This window comes from Bufo gargarizans, chromosome 8 (genome assembly GCF_014858855.1).
Source record: "Bufo gargarizans isolate SCDJY-AF-19 chromosome 8, ASM1485885v1, whole genome shotgun sequence".
NCBI classification, from domain to species: Eukaryota; Metazoa; Chordata; class Amphibia; order Anura; family Bufonidae; genus Bufo; species Bufo gargarizans.
Window position 1 is genome coordinate 84,513,397 of NC_058087.1, and position 18,085 is coordinate 84,531,481.

At 45.0% G+C, this 18,085-nt stretch overlaps 1 protein-coding gene across 1 annotated transcript in view; it reads right to left on the bottom strand.

Moving 5' to 3' along the window:
- The window catches only part of NDUFS1 (NADH:ubiquinone oxidoreductase core subunit S1), a 39,779-nt gene that overhangs the window by 4,217 nt on the left and 17,477 nt on the right, over positions 1-18,085 (bottom strand). The window contains exons 12-16 of the mRNA XM_044302572.1: positions 16,742-16,870; positions 16,165-16,294; positions 6,463-6,623; positions 4,556-4,710; positions 1,312-1,487 (exon numbers count right to left, since the gene is read on the bottom strand). Of these exons, the coding sequence (XP_044158507.1) occupies positions 1,312-1,487; positions 4,556-4,710; positions 6,463-6,623; positions 16,165-16,294; positions 16,742-16,870 (751 nt within the window). The remainder of the gene's footprint in view (positions 1-1,311; positions 1,488-4,555; positions 4,711-6,462; positions 6,624-16,164; positions 16,295-16,741; positions 16,871-18,085) is intronic.

The window sequence follows — 18,085 nt, forward strand, 5'->3', positions numbered from 1 at the left end:
CTGCTCCAGATTTCATGAATAATGCAAGTATTTACCAAAACGGACATGTCAGAAAAGCCAATGGGTACTTGTTGACCTCTCCTCAGGATTAACAGGCACCTGCCATCTCAGCATGGATGTTTTAAAACGTCCGTGCAGAAATTGATGCCAACCGCCTAGAAGTATATAGCCAATGAGCGGTCGGGAAGGGGTTAATATGCTCTCTGTGAGGGTCCGACAGCACAGCTCCATTCAAAGTGTAGTGTGTGGGCTGGGTTACTGCAGAAAAGTTCCCAATGAAGTGCATGGGAGCTGGGCTGCAGTAACCTGGCACAGCCACTACACTTTGAACGGAACTGCTTCCTGTTACAGTAATCACTGATTGGATATTAATGACCTATCCTGAGGATGGCTCATCAATATCAGGAGCCTGGAAAACCCCTTTAAGAGCATGGGCACAGGCAGGCTTTCCTAGACTTATCTTAAAAGGGGTTGTCCAGGTTCAGAGCTGAACCCGGACATACCTCAATTTTCACCCCGGCAGCCCCCCTGACTTGAGCATTGGAGCAGTTCATGCTCCGATGCTCTACTTTGCCCTGCGCTAAATTGCGCAGGGCAAAGGCATTTTTTTTAGATCTGGTAACGTACCGGGGCTCTCCATGGGGCTGCCAAGGAAGCCTGGTGACGTCACCGGCACAGATGGGCGGTATGTAGAGCAGCCCTAGCCAGTAAAACGGCTAGGGCAGCGCTAAAGCCCGCCCATCAGAGCTGGTGACGTCACCAAACACACTGCCGGGCGGAAGTTTCCGCCCAGCAGTGTGTTATTGAAAACAAAAAAAGCCCGTGCCCTGTGCAATCTAGCGCAGGGCAATGGAGCACATCGGAGCATGAGATGCTCCGATGCTAGCCTCAGGGGGGCTGCCTGGGTGAAAATAAGGGTATGTCCAGGTTCAGCTCTGAACCCAGACAACCTCTTTAAAAGGGAAAGAAAACATGGACATTGGAAAAGCGTTTTTTACACTCAATAGTGCAGATTTACTAAGACTGGAGATGCTTGACTCTTAATAAATTTGGTGTATCTTCTGGCAATCCATGCACCAGAAAAAGAAGTCTAAGCCAGCTATAAGCTAGCGTAGATCTGAGATATAACTTATTCCAGTTTCTGGTGTAAATTATAGTAAATCTGTCGGGCCACAGCTGGCCCACCTCCCTTTTTCTTGCCACTTTTGGCAACAAGTGTAAAGTAAAGAGAAAATATGGTATGCCCTAACCGAAATCTGCCCGTGTATGTAAATTTTGCTTGTAATTAGAGCTTTGATTTCATTATAGTACCTCTGACAGGGCTCGTATGATTTTCCAGTCTTCTCTTGCCATTCCCGGTGGACTGACTGCAACAAGTGTTTGCTGCGTTCTGCCTTCTGTGTTGACATAGGTAGCTGACTTTTCTGTATAAGCAGCTCCTGGAAATATCAGGTCTGCCATAGGAGCTCCTTCATCTCCATGATGACCTGGTTAATTGCAATAAAGCAGAAATTAACTAAAAACTAAAATCAGTACATAACCGGTTATATGTAATAATGGAATATTAACTATATTAAGAAACAGAACTTCCCCATTAATGAGTACGAATTCCAATCTGCATAATCAGAAGTACAAGTCAATTTATGACACTTGGTGATACATAACGGTAGAGTAGCAGCACATAGGGGTATACTGGCCTTATATGTGGTGATGCACGCGGTGTTTGACGCCAGTCCGCAGCGTCCCTCCAAGCAGGCATCTAGGGGTTAAAGAAACCGCAGCACTCTTTTGTCTCTTTGTATCCTTTAGGCTAGGTCTACACGACGACATTTGTTGCGCGACAAAAAGTTGCGCGACAGATAGGGCACGACATTTGTCGCGCGACATTTTGTTGCACTAATGTCGCGCGACAATTGTTATAATGGCAGTCTATGGTGTCGCACTGCAACATGCGACATGTTGCGACTGCGACGCGACAGTCGCAGAAAAATCCATCTCGAATGGATTTTCTGCGACTGTCGCGTCGCAGTATGTCGCATGTTGCAGTGCAACACCATAGACTGCCATTATAAAAATTGTCGCGTGACATTAGTGCAACAAAATGTTGCGCGACAAATGTCGTCGTGTAGACCTAGCCTTATTCCATCAAATTCATGCAACGTTTCGACCAGAGCGGTCTTCAAGCAGTGCTTGAAAAAGGCCACTCTGATCGAAACGTTGCATGAATTTAATGGAATAAAGGATACAAAGAGACAAAAGAGTGCTGCGGTTTCTTTAAAGTATAACGGTCATATTTTATTTTCTTGGAGTATTGGATTGTGGTGATTAATATCTCCTTGGTGGCCCTATTTCAACTTTTCACTGTGTATTCAATTACCCCTTAATTCCACAGTTTTGTTCCCTGTACTGCCTATTTTTACCTGTGCTTAAAATAAGGTTGCTAGGCATGGTCCGTCTATGTGTTGAAGGACGGAGGACGCAGAAGCAGGCTGTGTGCAAGGTCAGATTACTGACAGCCAGGGACTGTAAGTAAATGATTAAAGCCAGGTCCTCCCCAGCAGCTTATAACAGTGCCTGGGCTGTGTGCACTTCTCCCTGTCCCTGCGCTTGGCAGACGCTCCCTCACTCAGCAGACTGGGACAATGAAGAGTTGAAGCAGCGCAGACCAGGGAAGGGAGATCTGCCATCTGCTCAGTGCATAAATGAAAGCAACATGTGGTAAGAGGACCCCTTTGTGCTGCAGGAGATTAACCCTTTAGGGGGGGGAGGGCTCTGGTTACTGACACTTTTGGGGGGCTATTGTTACTGGCTAGTGAGGGCAGGCGGGATTTGCCTCAGGGTGAGGGCAGTGGCGGCCATCTTAACTGAATAGTGAAATTGCAGTTTTATGCAGACTGGTTGCTAAGGGCTGAAGCTGATTAAATATGGGGTAAGTCCGTCTAATAGTAACTGATTCTGGAATATCATGTTATTAGTAACTACATATATGAAAATTGAAATTAGGGTCTAAGTGTGACAGTTATCCTTTAACCCCTAGATGCCTACTTTGTGATACATCCCATTAGAACTAGCAAAGTGGAATCTTACTAATCTCCCAGCAGCCTGCAGTCACCTGTCCTTGCTTGGAGGCTTTCTATACATGTCTGAGAACCTCCCAAGTCTCCACAGAAAGAGAGCAGCGGCAGTCTCGGACCCAGCACGTTAAAATGCATGGTGTGAGTGGGAAGACCTCAGGGAGACGCAGCCGGTTTGTCATCGCTTAGAATTATAGAATTGTGTTCACAGCAAAATAATGCACCAAGAAGAAGTTGTTGGAATGGAAACTTTCTGTTTGTGAATGTAACGATGATACATGTAAGTGATTACAATAGAAAGGAGAAGTTCATTGGGGAAAACTGTACAACTGAATTTAGGCTCTAGGACCCTGTTTTGCCGCCTCTAGTCTGGATATAAGATAACATCTGGCTGGGCATGGAAGTTTACAGGCTCTATATGGGCGCATTTGCCCATGGATGTTGCAGCTGTGCATGTAGCTCCTGCACACTAGTAGGTCTGGTGACCGGGCAGGCCAAGGAAGTGTTGCCATCTGGCAGAGACATTTCTGGGAAAACCCTGCTGCGTGTGGGCAAGCATTATCCTGTTGAGAAATGCCAGTTAGAAGCCATGAGAGGTAACACATGTGGCTGCAGGATGTCCTGCACATATCACTGAGCTGTTAGGGCCCATCATATCACTGTCGTATACAATGGCTTTCCAGATCATCACACCAGCAATTGGGACAGTGTTTCACTCCACAGCAAATGCAGGATTGAAGCACTCATAACCAGGCCTCCATATTCAAACCAAACTAATGTCTGATCCCAAACAGAACCAGGATTAGTCACTAAGCAGTCAGGCTTTATCATTCACGACACCACTGTAAAGTAAGACTACGCTGGCTGGCTGGCCATGTAATGCCGTGACTCCAATTCTCCTTCTGCTGTGTGCCCGGAAACGGTCCGAGCAGACACAGGAGTGTCTGGATGGTGGACAACAAGACAGTTGGGAGCTACTTGTGCTCGTCAGCAGTTCAAATAATCCTCTGTGCTGCTGGTTCCTCATGTAACCACTGCTCCCAACACCTCCTAAGGGTCCATTCACTCGTCCTGGATCGGCAAAACATGGACACCGGCGCATTTCGCGGACCGCACATCGCCGGCAGTTTTGGACAAGAATAGGACATGTTCTATTTTTTTTTCGGGAACGGAATTGCGGATCCAGAAATGCGGATGCGGACAGCACATACCATCCATTCCGACCCCATTGAAAATGAATGGGTCCGCAAAATCGGGAAAAAGAAATTGCAGACGTGTGAATGGACCCTTACAGTTAGGTCAGAATGGCCTAGATGGCAGGCAATTTGTCGAAATGACCATCCTGCTTCTCTTAGTTCAATGATGTGCCCATTCCCAAGTCTGTCAGCTCGACAGAATGTCTGACATTTCTATCTAGGTGCATTATTATTATTTTTGTCAGAGCGCATATTGGATGCCTGCAACATAGTACAGGGACTGACCTTGGTAGATAATGAAGCAGCCTTTTGGCAAGTCCTGACGGGTGATGCATCCGGCATCTGCACCCAGAAGGAAGAGAACTTTTGGAGGATTTTTGCGTATGGCCTCCACCCCTGGTTTATAGCCCAGATCTAGGGCAGCAACTTGACTGGCAACTCTATTGAGACATTGGAAGAAGGATAACCGATAAAGAAAAGTACACAGATAATGCAGAAGTCTTCAGACAATGCACCCAAATTAGCTTAGGTAATCACCTGAGCCACAACACATCACCTATATAGAGGGCAGGGATCAGCAACCTACAGCACTCCGTACAACTCCCAGCACGCACACTTGCTTGGCTGTTCTTGTATCTCCCATAGATGTGAAAGGAGGATTCTGGGAGTTGTAGTTTCAGAGCAATTGGAGTGCTAGAGATTGTTGATGTGTTTAATACAGAGGAAGCTCTCAGCTGTGGTGAAACAAACCAGTGGAGATCTGTGATTGTACAAGGGTCCAAACATTAGGACAGCATTCAGAACGAATATATTAAAGGTGTTATCCAACCCCTATATTAACCTTCCCCCAATGCACAGGCCCCTCCTATACATTATACTAACCTGCTACCCGGCACCCGCGTCACTTTGGATCCCTGCACGGCCGCTGCTGCATCTCTCTATTGCTCAGATCAACACATCTGGTGACATTGGTGGGGAGACTCCCTAGCATCATCCGCGATACTAAGGAGTAGTGTTGAGCGAACTTGTGTTTTAAGTTCGGGTTATCGAAGAATCGCATTATGGATTCCGCTACCACGGACCATAAACAGAATTTAGAATCCACAACGCGATTCTTCGATAACCCGACGCCGAACTTAAAACACAAGTTCGCTCAACACTACTAAGGAGGCTTGTCCCTGGAGCGGCCTGCTATCGGCTGCTCCCCCAGTTGCCGTGCAGGTATCCTGAGCGACGTGGGTGCCGGGGAGCAGGCAAATATAATTATAGGAGGGGCCTGGGCATTGGGGGGGGGGGGTCATTATAGGAGTTTATATAACCCCTTTATTTTTTGTCTCACTTCAAGCAAATAGCATTTATCCTGTAGACAAAGTTAATACAAGCCACTTACTAATTTATCGTGAATCTCCATATTGCTTCCTTCATTCATTTTCCCATCACATTATATACTTCCCGTTTCCATGATTATGACCCCCCTGTAATCCATCAGCAGTGGTTGTGCTTGCACATTATAGGAAAAAGTGCTGGACTATGCGCACTCCCATGGTCCCAGCCACCAGAGAGGCCTGCGCTTTTTCCTATATTGTACAAGCACAACCACAAATAATGGATTACAGGGTGGCCGTATCCATGGAAACGAGCAGCATATAATGTGATAGAGAAATGAATCCAGCCAAGAAAGCAATATGGACAATCACAATACATTAGTAAGTGCCTTGTATTAATTCTACATCATAAATGCCATTTGCCGAAGTGAGACATTCCCTTTAAATAATGTTACGTTTCATGTTGGCAACAACCAAATTGCTCTTTAGGTCTCTGAACAACCCTTTTAATTAACCATGATCATAGGAAACTACAAAAGGTAAAATGGTTCTAGTGTTTTACTAATAACTCACGCATACAGAATATGGAAAGGGCTCAATAGCCTTATAGCCTACCAGTCATAACCAGCACCATTATATTTTCAGACAAAAATAATTTTTACAAAGTTGCTTGAAATTTTCCTTCCTATAGGAAAACACAGACGTCATGAACAAGTCATAGCAATGCGGCAATGTTACAGAGAAACCGGGGGCGCCTTTGTGTCAAGTTGTTGCACATACCTAATAACTGCCATTCCCGCAAAAAGCAAACCGTACTCATAATATCAAGTCTTCATTTTAGCGGCTTCTGATATACTGAAAGCTTACCTGTGCAGAATATTCAGCACTTTCCAATTCTCAGGGACCCCACTACTGCTCCTGGCATTCTGTGCGATTGTAGAAACAGCAGCATGAATGGCTGCCCCATCTTTGCGTTGCAAGGCGCTGCTGCCGATCACTATCATGGGCTTTTTGGCCTGGGTAAGTACCTACAAATAAAGCGAAAATACAATTACCACTTTACGGAGGTCAAACACAGAAAAAACTAAGATCACTAAGGGAACTCCTCCTCCCATTGGTTGCATGATGCACATGGAGGTGACTAGGAGCGGCACACCATATGTGCGGCGTCTGCGCTCCTGAACATAGAAACCCAATGGCTTAGGTAGGTTTAGCGTAGGACCTGCCTGACCTGAGACCACCCTGGCGCTTGGTAGACTGGCTCAGATGTATTTTGATCAAAATATATTGGCTAAGTGTCTCAGATATTATCATATCAGAATGAGGGCTTAGTCCATATATAACGGATCGGCTGCTTGCCGATGCAATTGTGACAGTGAGAAGGTAAACCATTAAGAGACCATAGCACTCGTACACAGCGCTGATTGGCTGGGGTGACAGCAGTCAGTCCTCCGCCGATCTCATATTGGTTACAGAAATACATTTATTACTCTTACCGGTAATCTGTTTTCCATGAGCCCATGACAGCACCTGTGAGAGATCCTCCCCCTTCCGGACAGGAACTTCCCAGATCTTTAAATAGGGTTCACCACACCCCATCCTCAGTTTGTGACAAGATTCCTAGGACCTTTAGGCTAGGTCTAGGGCACAACTACATTGCAACATATGTCGCGCAACAATTTTTATAATGGTAGTCTATGGTGTCGCTCGGCGACGCGATAGTCGCAGAAAAATCCATTTTGAATTTTTTTTTTGCGACTGTCGTGTCGCAGTGAAACACCATAGACTACCATTATAAAAATTGTTGTGCGACAAATGTCGTGCAGACCTAGCCTTAATTTCTGAATAAAAAACTAACATAGTATACATAAAGAAAGCATCTTAAAGAGGACCTTTCACTACTGTATAAACTAAAAACTAACTAGATCAGTGGGCAGAGCGGCGCCCAGGGGTCCCCCTGCACTTACTAGTATGCCTGGGCGCCGCTCCGTTCGCCCGGTATAGGCTCCGGTGTCTGCGCTCCCTCTGACTGATTTTTTGTAGGAGGCGTGTCCCTTGCTGCAGTGCTGGCCAATCGCAGCGCACAGCTCATAGCCAGGCACTGCAGCAAGGGACACGCCTCCTACAAAAAAATCAGTCAGAGGGAGCGCAGACACCGGAGCCTATACCGGGCGAACGGAGCGGCGCCCAGGCATATTAGTAAGTGCAGGGGGACCCCTGGGCGCCGCTCTGCCCACTGATCTAGTTAGTTTTTAGTTTATACAGTAGTGAAAGGTCCTCTTTAAATATATGACTGACCGCATAATTTTTCTTTAAGACTACTTTAAATGCTTATATATATATATATATATATATATATATATATATATATATATATATATATTAATTTTTTACACACACACACACACACACACACAGGGATAAAGTAGGTGCTGTCATGGGCTCATGGAAAACCGATTACCGGTAAGAGAAATACATTTATTTCCATTACGCCACATGACAGCACCTGTGAGAATACACTAGATAACTTTAGGGCGGGATTACTGCAACACTTTTCTCACAAAGGCCAAGTCCTGAGCAAAAGATAGATCTAACCTATCAAGTCTATAAAACGTGCTTAGAGAGCTCCAGGTAGCCGTTCCACAAATTTGGTCAATTGTGGCCCTGCCTTTTTCTGCCCAGGAAGCTGCTATAGCCTTGTAGAGTGGGCCGAGAACCCGGAGGGCACCTGAAGATTTGCAGAAGAGTATGCTAGACTTATAGTTGTCATTATCCATCTAGAAATTGTACGGTTAGTGACCTTTGTTGGGGCCCTGGAATTGAACAAAGAATTGAGAAGAAGAATAAAGAATACTCAGGGTCAGGAAGTCGGTAGTCGTGGCCCAGTGTATTATGACTCAGAGGTGTCTTTAAATATAAATATTGAGCTGAGTGTACCTTATTGTAGTTATTTTAAAACATAACTTATTTTGTTGATATTTAGAATATTGTGACACTTATACTAAAACAATGCTAATGTTGCACTGCTTTCTTAGAGGGGTGTCAGGCAAAACAGATTGCTGCATGAACAAATATACCAAGAGCTAATTGTTGAAAGGGTCGCTTTCATAACAATGTTTAGGCGGGTTGCTCGGCCTAGGTTCTATCCCTACATAAACTAGTCGTGGCGAGTTCGGAGAACCCTAACAGGCTGTATTCCGGGCACCCGCCCTTAAAAGGGCGACCCACAGCCGCTGAAACCTCGGATCTATTGCTGCTGAGACCCTGACAATAATCCTTCCTCTGAACTGTCCGACGCATTTCACCACTAGGAGCAGTGGTTCTTCAGGGACACAAAAAGAAACGCCGGGCGCCTGGTGCAGTGGCAGCGCTCCCGCACGTGTACCCAGATCTGGATAAGGTACTGGGATCATACCCACAAATCACCTCTAGAAAGGGGCGTAGTTTGAGAGACAGATTAGTCAATAGCCATTTTCAACCGCCAGAAAGAACAGGCAATTGGCTTCCCAGAAAGCCCATGGGTACTTTTAAATGTGGCAGCTGCACAGCATGTAGTCAAATTAAAAAAGCGAAAACATTCACATGCTCCTCTAATAATAAAGAATTCTATACTAAAGACTTTATAAATTGTCTCACCACCGGGGTAGTGTATCTGGCCCAATGTACTCGCCCACTAGATTATGTGGGCAAGACAAAACGTGAGTTTAGGAGACGAATAAGGGACCATGTGAATGATATACTAAATGAAAAAGACATCAGTAGCTCGCCACGTTGTACAGTATCATGGAGGCAACACCAACTGCCTGAAATTCATGGGATTACAACATGTCCCTAAACCCAAGAGAGGTGGTGATTGGGACAAGATGATCCTACGGGCTGAAACAAAATGGACATACAAGTTAAACTCTGTGACACCTAAAGGCCTGAATGAATTTATTTCATATGAACCTTTCTTGTAATTAATTGCCATAATCCTAAAAAACGTGATGGATCATATGCCAGAGTTGCAAGGCATCCCTTTTTGCTTGCTTGGGATCCTTTGAGGATACAATATTGATCTAATTTGGTCTCATAATAGTCCATAATGCGTATTCCCTGTCTTACGCTGGGTTCAGACCTGAGCGTTTTACAGCGCGTTCCTACGCGCTGTAAAACGCCCGACGCTCCAAGAAGTACATGAGCTTCTTTGGGGCGTCTTGTCGCGCGTTCCCGTATATAGACTTAGCAGGAACGCGCGACAATAGGCGTTCGCTTGTTCCGGAGCCGCGTATGTCAGACATCCAGAACGCTCAGGTCTGAACCCAGTGTAAGGGATAATATTAGAGCGCTCTTTTGAGAATATATGTCATTTTCCAAATATATTGTGTAGTTTGGCAACAAATAGCCCATATACATAAAAGAGATGTACTTGTGACCTGCAAGGACCTTAAATCCTGCATGGTCAAAGGCTCCCCAAAAATCTGTGATCTATCTGTTCATATGTGAGATCTGCTATCGAGTGCTGTAATTACGCCTTACAGACTACACATATTCATAGTAATCGATTGTCTATGCTTACACTAGTTTCTATAGACGTATGAACCTAGTCTCATTCACATGTAAGCTGCCAGGACCTGCCGGGACACGGTGTTAGATCCCCATAGCAACTCAGCCACCACCCACCGACGTCACTTTCCGGTTTCGGGCAGAGCGTCGCTGACTGGGTAAGATAGAAGGTAACAGCCCAATCAGTGTGCGCCCATGCCTTGGATGTTATGACATACTAGTGGGGGCGGTTCCAAACAAAGCGCTCAGCAAAGACCCATAGGTTAATTAAATAAATAAGCGGGGCTGTGACGCTATAAGAAGAGACACTTTTGTATTCATCAGTTGCCACTGCCTTTATACACGTGCGGGAGCGCTGCCACTGCACCAGGCGCCCCGGCGTTTCTTTTTGTGTCCCTGAAGAACCACTGCTCCTAGTGGTGAAATGCGTCAGACAGTTCAGAGGAAGGATTATTGTCAGGGTCTCAGCAACAATAGATCCGATGTTCCGGCGGCTGTGGGTCGCCCTTTTAAGGGCGGGTGCCCGGAATACAGCCCGTTAGGGTTCTCCCAACTCGCTACGACTAGTTTATGTAGGGATAGAACCTAGGCCGAGCAACCCGCCTAAACATTGTTATGAAAGCGACCCTTTCAACAATTAGCAGCATGAACAAATATACCAAGAGCTATCTGTTTTGCCTGACACCCCTCTAAGAAAGCAGTGCAACATTAGCATTGTTTTAGTATAAGTGTCTCAAAGAATTGAGAAGCTTTTCTCCACTCTTTTGTAGTGTCTAGGTATTTACACATGCATCTCTAACATCTAGCGTATGGAATTTTTTCTCCCCATCATTTTTGGGATTCTGGCAGAATGAAGGCAAATTGATTTCTTGTGACTGGTGGAAATCGGAAACAACCTTAGGGAGAAAGGCCGGGTCCGGTCTCAACACAATTTGGTCTTTCAAAATTAAGGTATAAGGCTACTTTCACACTTGCGGCAGGACGGTTTCCGGCAGGCTGATCACCCTGTCGAAGCCGTCCTTCCGCTGTTTCGCCGTGCCGCCGCTCCATCCCTATTGACGATAATGGGGACGGGGTGGCGCTCCGGCACAGTACGGCAATTCGCGGTCAGAGGCTGCCGGACATGCAGGACTTTTAGTCCGGTGGCCTTTCGCCATGCACTTCTGTACTGCGCCGGAGCGCCGCCCCCGTCCCCATTATAGTCAATGGAGACGGAGCGGCGGTCCGGCGAAACAGCGGAAGGACGGATCCGACAGGGTGAACAGCCTGCCGGATCCGTCCTGCCGCAATTGTGAAAGTACTCTAAGGTGGAGAGGCAGATAAGGCCGAAATCTCCCCCACTCGCCTGGCTGATGTAATAGCTACAAGAAAGGCCGTATGGCAGCATCTTCAGAGAGATTAAATCCAATGGTTCAAAAGGACTTTGCGTGAGCATGGAAAGGACAATATTTAGATCCCAGGGAGATGATCTGGATTTAGGGAAAGGATTTAATCTAATTGACGCCTTTATAAATCTGATGCGATGAGATGCCAAAGTACAGTCAAACAATACACTAAGGGCAGAGACCTGAACTTTAAGTGTACTACTAAGATCTAGAGAAACTAGGTCCTTGTCCCAGAGAGAAAGACTATGCATCTGAAGAATTCTGGAACTGAACTGTGCCCATTTTACTGCCGGTATACAGGATGTCATTGAACCTAGGATTTACATGGCCTCCCTTAGAGTGGTCATTCTGGGCCTGCTGAATTCCCTTATCCTTTGTTGTAATGACAGAAGCTTCACCATAGGGAGATATGACTTTTGGGATAAGGAATCTAGTTGAATTCCCAGGAAGATGCATTGGAAACTCTGCGTCAGACACGATTTTTCCCAATTTATAATCCATTAAAGGGGTTGTCCAAGTTATATTTATTGATGACCTATCCCCAGGATAGGTCATCAATATCAGATCGGAGGGGGTCCGACACCCCCTCCGATCAGCTGTTTGAAGAGGAGGCTCGCAGGGTGTCAGCGCTGCCTCCTCTTCACTGTTTACCTTCTAGCCGTTGCATCTGCAGTGGTGAGCAGGTGTAATTACACCCAAGCCTTTCCATTAATTTCAATAGGTGCCTTTGATATCCCAAGGTGAGGGCCCTGAACTGAAGATGGACGACTGATTCCGTCACATGTACTGCCACCCTGAGATATTTCTGAGACGAGGGGTGAACAGGCACATGGTAATATGGCATCAGTAGATATCAAGGATGCCTGACGCAATTGGGAAACAGATGTAGAATTGTTGACGATATTGATTCCATGCAGAATTTTTGGTATGTTAGATATAAATTCAGTTCCTTTACATTTATTATAGTCCAAAAGGACCCATTCGGTTTGGGGACTAAAAAGAGTGTCAAAATACCTCTCCTCTATGAGGCTTCTTATTTTGCCCAATAATGCCGTTTGTTTTTGAAAGTTCTGATTTAATGTCGTAATTGTTTGTCTTTTTGGTGGGAGTCTTGAATTCCAGCCGGTAGCCTTCTTTTATAATATCCTTTACCCATGTACTTGATGTTATACTTTGCCAGGCTTAAAAATAAGAAGACAGACAACCCCCGACCTGAGCCCTGGAGTCATTGTTGAGGAGCGTTGGAGGACTGGGGCTTGGACTTGAAGAAAAGGCCTTTTGATTTATCCCTCCTCCAATCACTGCCTTTCTTCTGAAACCAAATGGTCTTCTCTGTCATGGAAAACTAGTTAATGGAAATGCCATTTTCCTATCTAATGCTTTATCTAATACCTCGTCCAGTACTGGGCCAAATAAAACATTTCATTTGGCAAGGAATGGCACACAACTTTGACTTGGAAGCAACATCTCTTTTCCAACCCTGAAGCCAAAGAGATCTTCTGGCAGAATTTGATAATGCGGCTGCTCTGGCAGATAACTTTAGAGCATCCAAAATAAAAATCAACCACTTTTGTCATAGTAAGGATTGCTTCTAGTAGTTGTTCCCTCAGGGTTCTGTTAGCAATGTGTGACTCAGGCCCCTTTCACACGGGCGAGTTTTCAGCGCGTGTGCAATGCGTGAGGTGAACGCATTGCACCCGCACTGAATCCGGACCCATTTATTTCTATGGGGCTGTGCACATGAGCGGCGATTTTCACGCATCACTTGTGCGTTGCGTGAAAATCGCAACATGCTCTATATTGTGCATTTTTCACGCAACGCAGGCTCCATAGAAGTGAATAGGGCTGCGTGAAAATCGCAAACATCCGCAAGCAAGTACAGATGCGGTGCGATTTTCACGCATGGTTGCTAGGATAAAAGTCTATCCACTGTATTATTTTCCCTTATAACATGGTTATAAGGGAAAATAATAGCATTCTTAATACAGAATGCTTAGTAGAAGGTCAATTGAGGGTTAAAAAAAAATAATATTAACTCACCTCCTCCAATTCATCTTGTAGCTGCCGGTCTCCTGTTCTTTCTTCAGGACCTGTAGTGACATCACTGTGCTCATCATCTGATACATCACATAATACATCACCATGGGGATGGACCATGTGATGAGCTCAGTGACGTCACCACAGGTCCTTTGACAGGTCCTGAAGAAAGAACAGAAGACCAGCAGCTACGCGATCAATTGGAGGAGGCAAGTAAATTTTTTTTTTTTGTTTTTTTGTTTTTTTTACCCTCAATTGACCTACTAAGCATTCTGTATTAAAGAATGCTATTATTTTCCCTTATAAGGGAAAATAATAAAATTTACTGAATACTGAACCCAAACCCGAACTTCTGTGAAGAATTCCCGTTTGAGTCAGGATACCAAACATGCAGATTTTTCTCACACGCATGCAAAACGCATTAAAACGCTTTGCACTTGCGGGGAAAAATCCTGCATGTTCCCATAACGCACCCGCAACGCCCGTGTGAAACCAGCCTAACTCCCCAAACCAGATTTTGAGTGACCTAGCGAGTGAAGTCATAGCAATATTTGGTTTAAAGGAAGATGTAGATGCTTCCCAATTTTTCTAAGATAAGTGTCCACCCTTTTATCCATTGGATCCTTAAGGGAGCCCAGATCTTCAAATGGGAGCGCTGATCTCTTATTAACTTTTGCCACTGGAGCATCTACTCTCGGTACCTCCTGTGACATTCTAATCATTAAAGGGGTACTTCCTTTTAACCGATCCCACTTTAAACAGGGGCCTTCCCGTAAGGTCCTCAGAAGAGGAATCTAAGCTTTCTACCACTCCCTCTGACTCTGAAAAGTCCAATTCTCTTTCTTGAGCCTTCCTCTGCTTGAAAGAACCCGGAAGAGATTTTTTTAATTGTTCCAGAGGAATAGACTTCCATCCTGACCAGATTCTGTATATTCTGGAACAAAGACGGGTATTCTTTTGCTACCAATTTGTCCAGGCAGGGTTGACAGCACGCTTTTGGTTAAGACTAGCTCAACTTCTTTTTACAAATCCCACATTCTCTCCCTTTTGAATTGTGTGTAGCCTTCCTGGGGGCCTCTTTAACCTGTAACAACACATAGCCGTTACAAATTACTGGAGAATTTTATAAAGAGATAACACCCCCCCCCCCCCCAAAGGGAGACTGTGGGGTACAACCCCTCTTACTCCTCTCAGGAGTACCATGCCAGTTTCTGTGTGCTGCTCCTGTTTCTTCATGCGCTGCTGAGCATCCCGTTCCTCCTGCATGATGCTGATACACTGGAGGGGGACTCGAAGGAATGTCTTGCTGTCCGCTGAACTTGCCCAGGCTGTATCCACCTTTCCTTTAAACTTGGCTGGCCGGCGTCCTCTTTTCATGGGCCGCGCACCGCCCGCCACGTTTTTAGCCCGTCCTCTTCCCTGTTACGTGTGGAATGCACAGGACCTGCAGGAGCACGCTTAACCGACGAGCCAGGGAGAGGACGCCTCCCTCCTGCCTCTGGAACTTCACCCGGCCGCAGGTATGAAGGTAACGAGGTGGCCACCAGGCATCCCCCCATGGCATATAAAAAAAAAAAAAAAAAAAAAAAAAAAAAAAAGGAGGACCGCAATATACCAAACTTTTACAGCGGCTCCTAGTGGAGACTTACGCAGTCAGGAACTTCTAATAGGTAAGGCATATAAACCCTAGAAGCCCTTCAGCCTCCTAAACGATCCAGGAAAGATCCCTTACCTCTGTCCTAAGGACAGCAAACAGGAAGAAACTGAGGTTGGAGTGTGGTGAACCCTATTTAATGATCTGGGAAGTTCCTGTTTCCTGTCCGGAAGGGGGAGGATCTCTCACAGGTGCTGTCATGGGGCGTAATGGAAACACAGGTTACAGCAATAATCTTATTGCATGAGCCTTTCCTTGCCTACGGCCACACCACCTGTACCACACCTGATCTGGGCAACTAAGCTCATCAGGTCTGGTTAGTACTTGGATGGGAGACCGCCTGGGAACACCAAATGCTCTAGACTTTAAGAGAAAAAAAAGGACACTTGTGTTTTCAGCATATGAGGATTTATCTGAGAGAGAGCCGTTTTGCTTCTCCAGTTCATAGAAAATTGTGCCATCACTTGTAAGCCTTCTATATAGGCAGTTGTTAATCTTGCAGGATTCAAGATCCTATATAAAAAGGTCACATCCAGAAAAGAGATTCAGTCAATTATACGTGACTATCATTTACAGCGTCAGCGTGAGGCAGAGATAATCCATATTTCAGCTATACCACTATGTTCGGAAGGGCTTGTTCCCCGCCAACTGCGTTTTTTCCTCTCTGGCATGTTGAAATGCTGGAGGGAAACTCACGCCACAACAGATTTCATGGTTTTCTCTGTATTTTTTTTCTGGTCATCAGTTCTGTCTGGCTCAGATAAAAAAACAACTGGCTGGGCACAACGGATATGTACCCAAAAATGGTATAGCAGGAAATCATGAGCTCCAAAATATTTACACTGTACTGTAAACTGAGGACAAGGCACATACATTTTTCTGAGACAAAACACAATTCCAGCGTTTCTCTCTTACCTGTATAGACAATGAACACCACTAAATACGCACCTTACTAAATGCATGTTTTCCTGTTGCAATATCCTTGATTATCTGAGGGGAGTCTCCCAAATGATCGTAAGTGTAGGTCAGATCGACAGGGCTTCCTATTACAGCTACGTTGAGGTCATTGCGAAGCCAGCTTAATGGAAAATACATGAGATTAATTCATTTTCAGAAAAGTATCACATGGATGAAACATGTACATTGTGAAGTTTCCATTTTATAAAGGATATGCCATCACTTAATGATTGATGCGGGTCTGCCTTCTAGGCCATTCACTAATGCTGTGATTCATCAGCACACCCAGCTGTGCAGAGAACTGCAACTGGTCCCATTCACGTGAACAGACCTGTACAGAACTTCAGTTGAACAGCGAATGGCCAAGGAAAGAACGTGAAGAGGCCACAGAACAGAATTAGCACTGTGGTATCTTCATTTTCAACAATAGTGGGGAGTGAGGGAGGGGGTTGGTCAGATCCCCACTAATCAAAGTGCACGCATCTCCTAGAGGATAGGATTACTTTAAGTTATTTGTGGCTGCAGCAAGTTGGATGTAATTGACACAAATCTGCAGAAAGAGACAAACCTCTTGCGAATTCTTGCATTAAATAGTGGAGCTTCGTATCGTGGATTGGTACCAATAAGCAGTAAAACATCAGCCTCTTCCACACCAGCAATCCTTGAATTCAGTAGGTAATTTGACCGCAGGTCAGTGCTATACATTAGGGGAACAAAAATCAAAACACTGTACTAACGAACATCAACTCAGACATCACATTACTAAGGGTACTTTCACACCAGTGTTTTTCTTTTCTGGCATTGAGTTCCGTCCTAGGGTCTCAATACCGGAAAATAACAGTTTTATCCTAATGCATTCTGAATAGAGAGCAATCCGTTTAGGATGTCTTCAGTTCAGTCTTTTTGTCTTTTCAGGACGGAGATAACACCACAGCATGCTGTGGTTTTATGTCTGTCCAAAATTCCGGAACACATCCGACATTTTTTTCCCATTGAAATGCATTAATGCCAGATCCGGCCCTGAGTGTTCCGGCAAAACGGATCTGGCATTGCTGTCTGCGCATGCTCAGACCGCAAAAAATTTGAAAAAATGAAATAAATGCCGGATCCGTTTTTCTGGATGACACCGGAGAGATGGATTTGCCATTTCAATGCATTTGTCATACGGATCAGGATCCTGAACAGTCTGACAAATGCCATCAGTTTGCATGTGTTTTGACGGATCCGGCAGGCAGTTCGGTCGCAATCTGTATGCAAACAGATACCATTTGTAGACGGATCCGTCTCACAAATGCATTGCAATACCGGATCTGTCTCTCCGGTTGTCATCCGGAAAAAAGGATCTGGTATTTATCTTTTTCACACTTTTAAAAAAGGTCTGCGAGTGCGCAGACCGCAAAACCGGATCCGTTTTTCTGGAGCCGGATGTGTCATTAATGCATTTCAATGGAAAATAATGCCGGATCCAGCATTCCGGCAAGTGTTCCTCAATGTTGGACAGAGAAAATACTGCAGCATGCGGCAGTATTTTCTCCATCCAAAAACCGTACAGTGACTGAGCTGAAGATATCCTGATGCATACTGAACGGATTGCTCTACATTCAGAATGCATTAGGATAAAACTGATCAGTTTTTTTCCGGTATTGAGCCCCTGGGACGGAACTCAATACCGGAAAAGTTTAACGCAAGTGTGAAAGTACCCTTAGATAATGTGTTTTTTTTTTTTATAGAGCAGGTTGTTACGGACGCAACAATACCAAATATGACTAATTTTTTTGCGGGATGAGATGAAGGTTTGATTGGTACGATTTTGTGATGCTTATGACTTTTTGATCGCTTGGTATTACACTTTTTGTGATGTAAGGTGACAAAAATAAATAATAAAAATCGCTTTTTTTTACTTTTTTTGTGT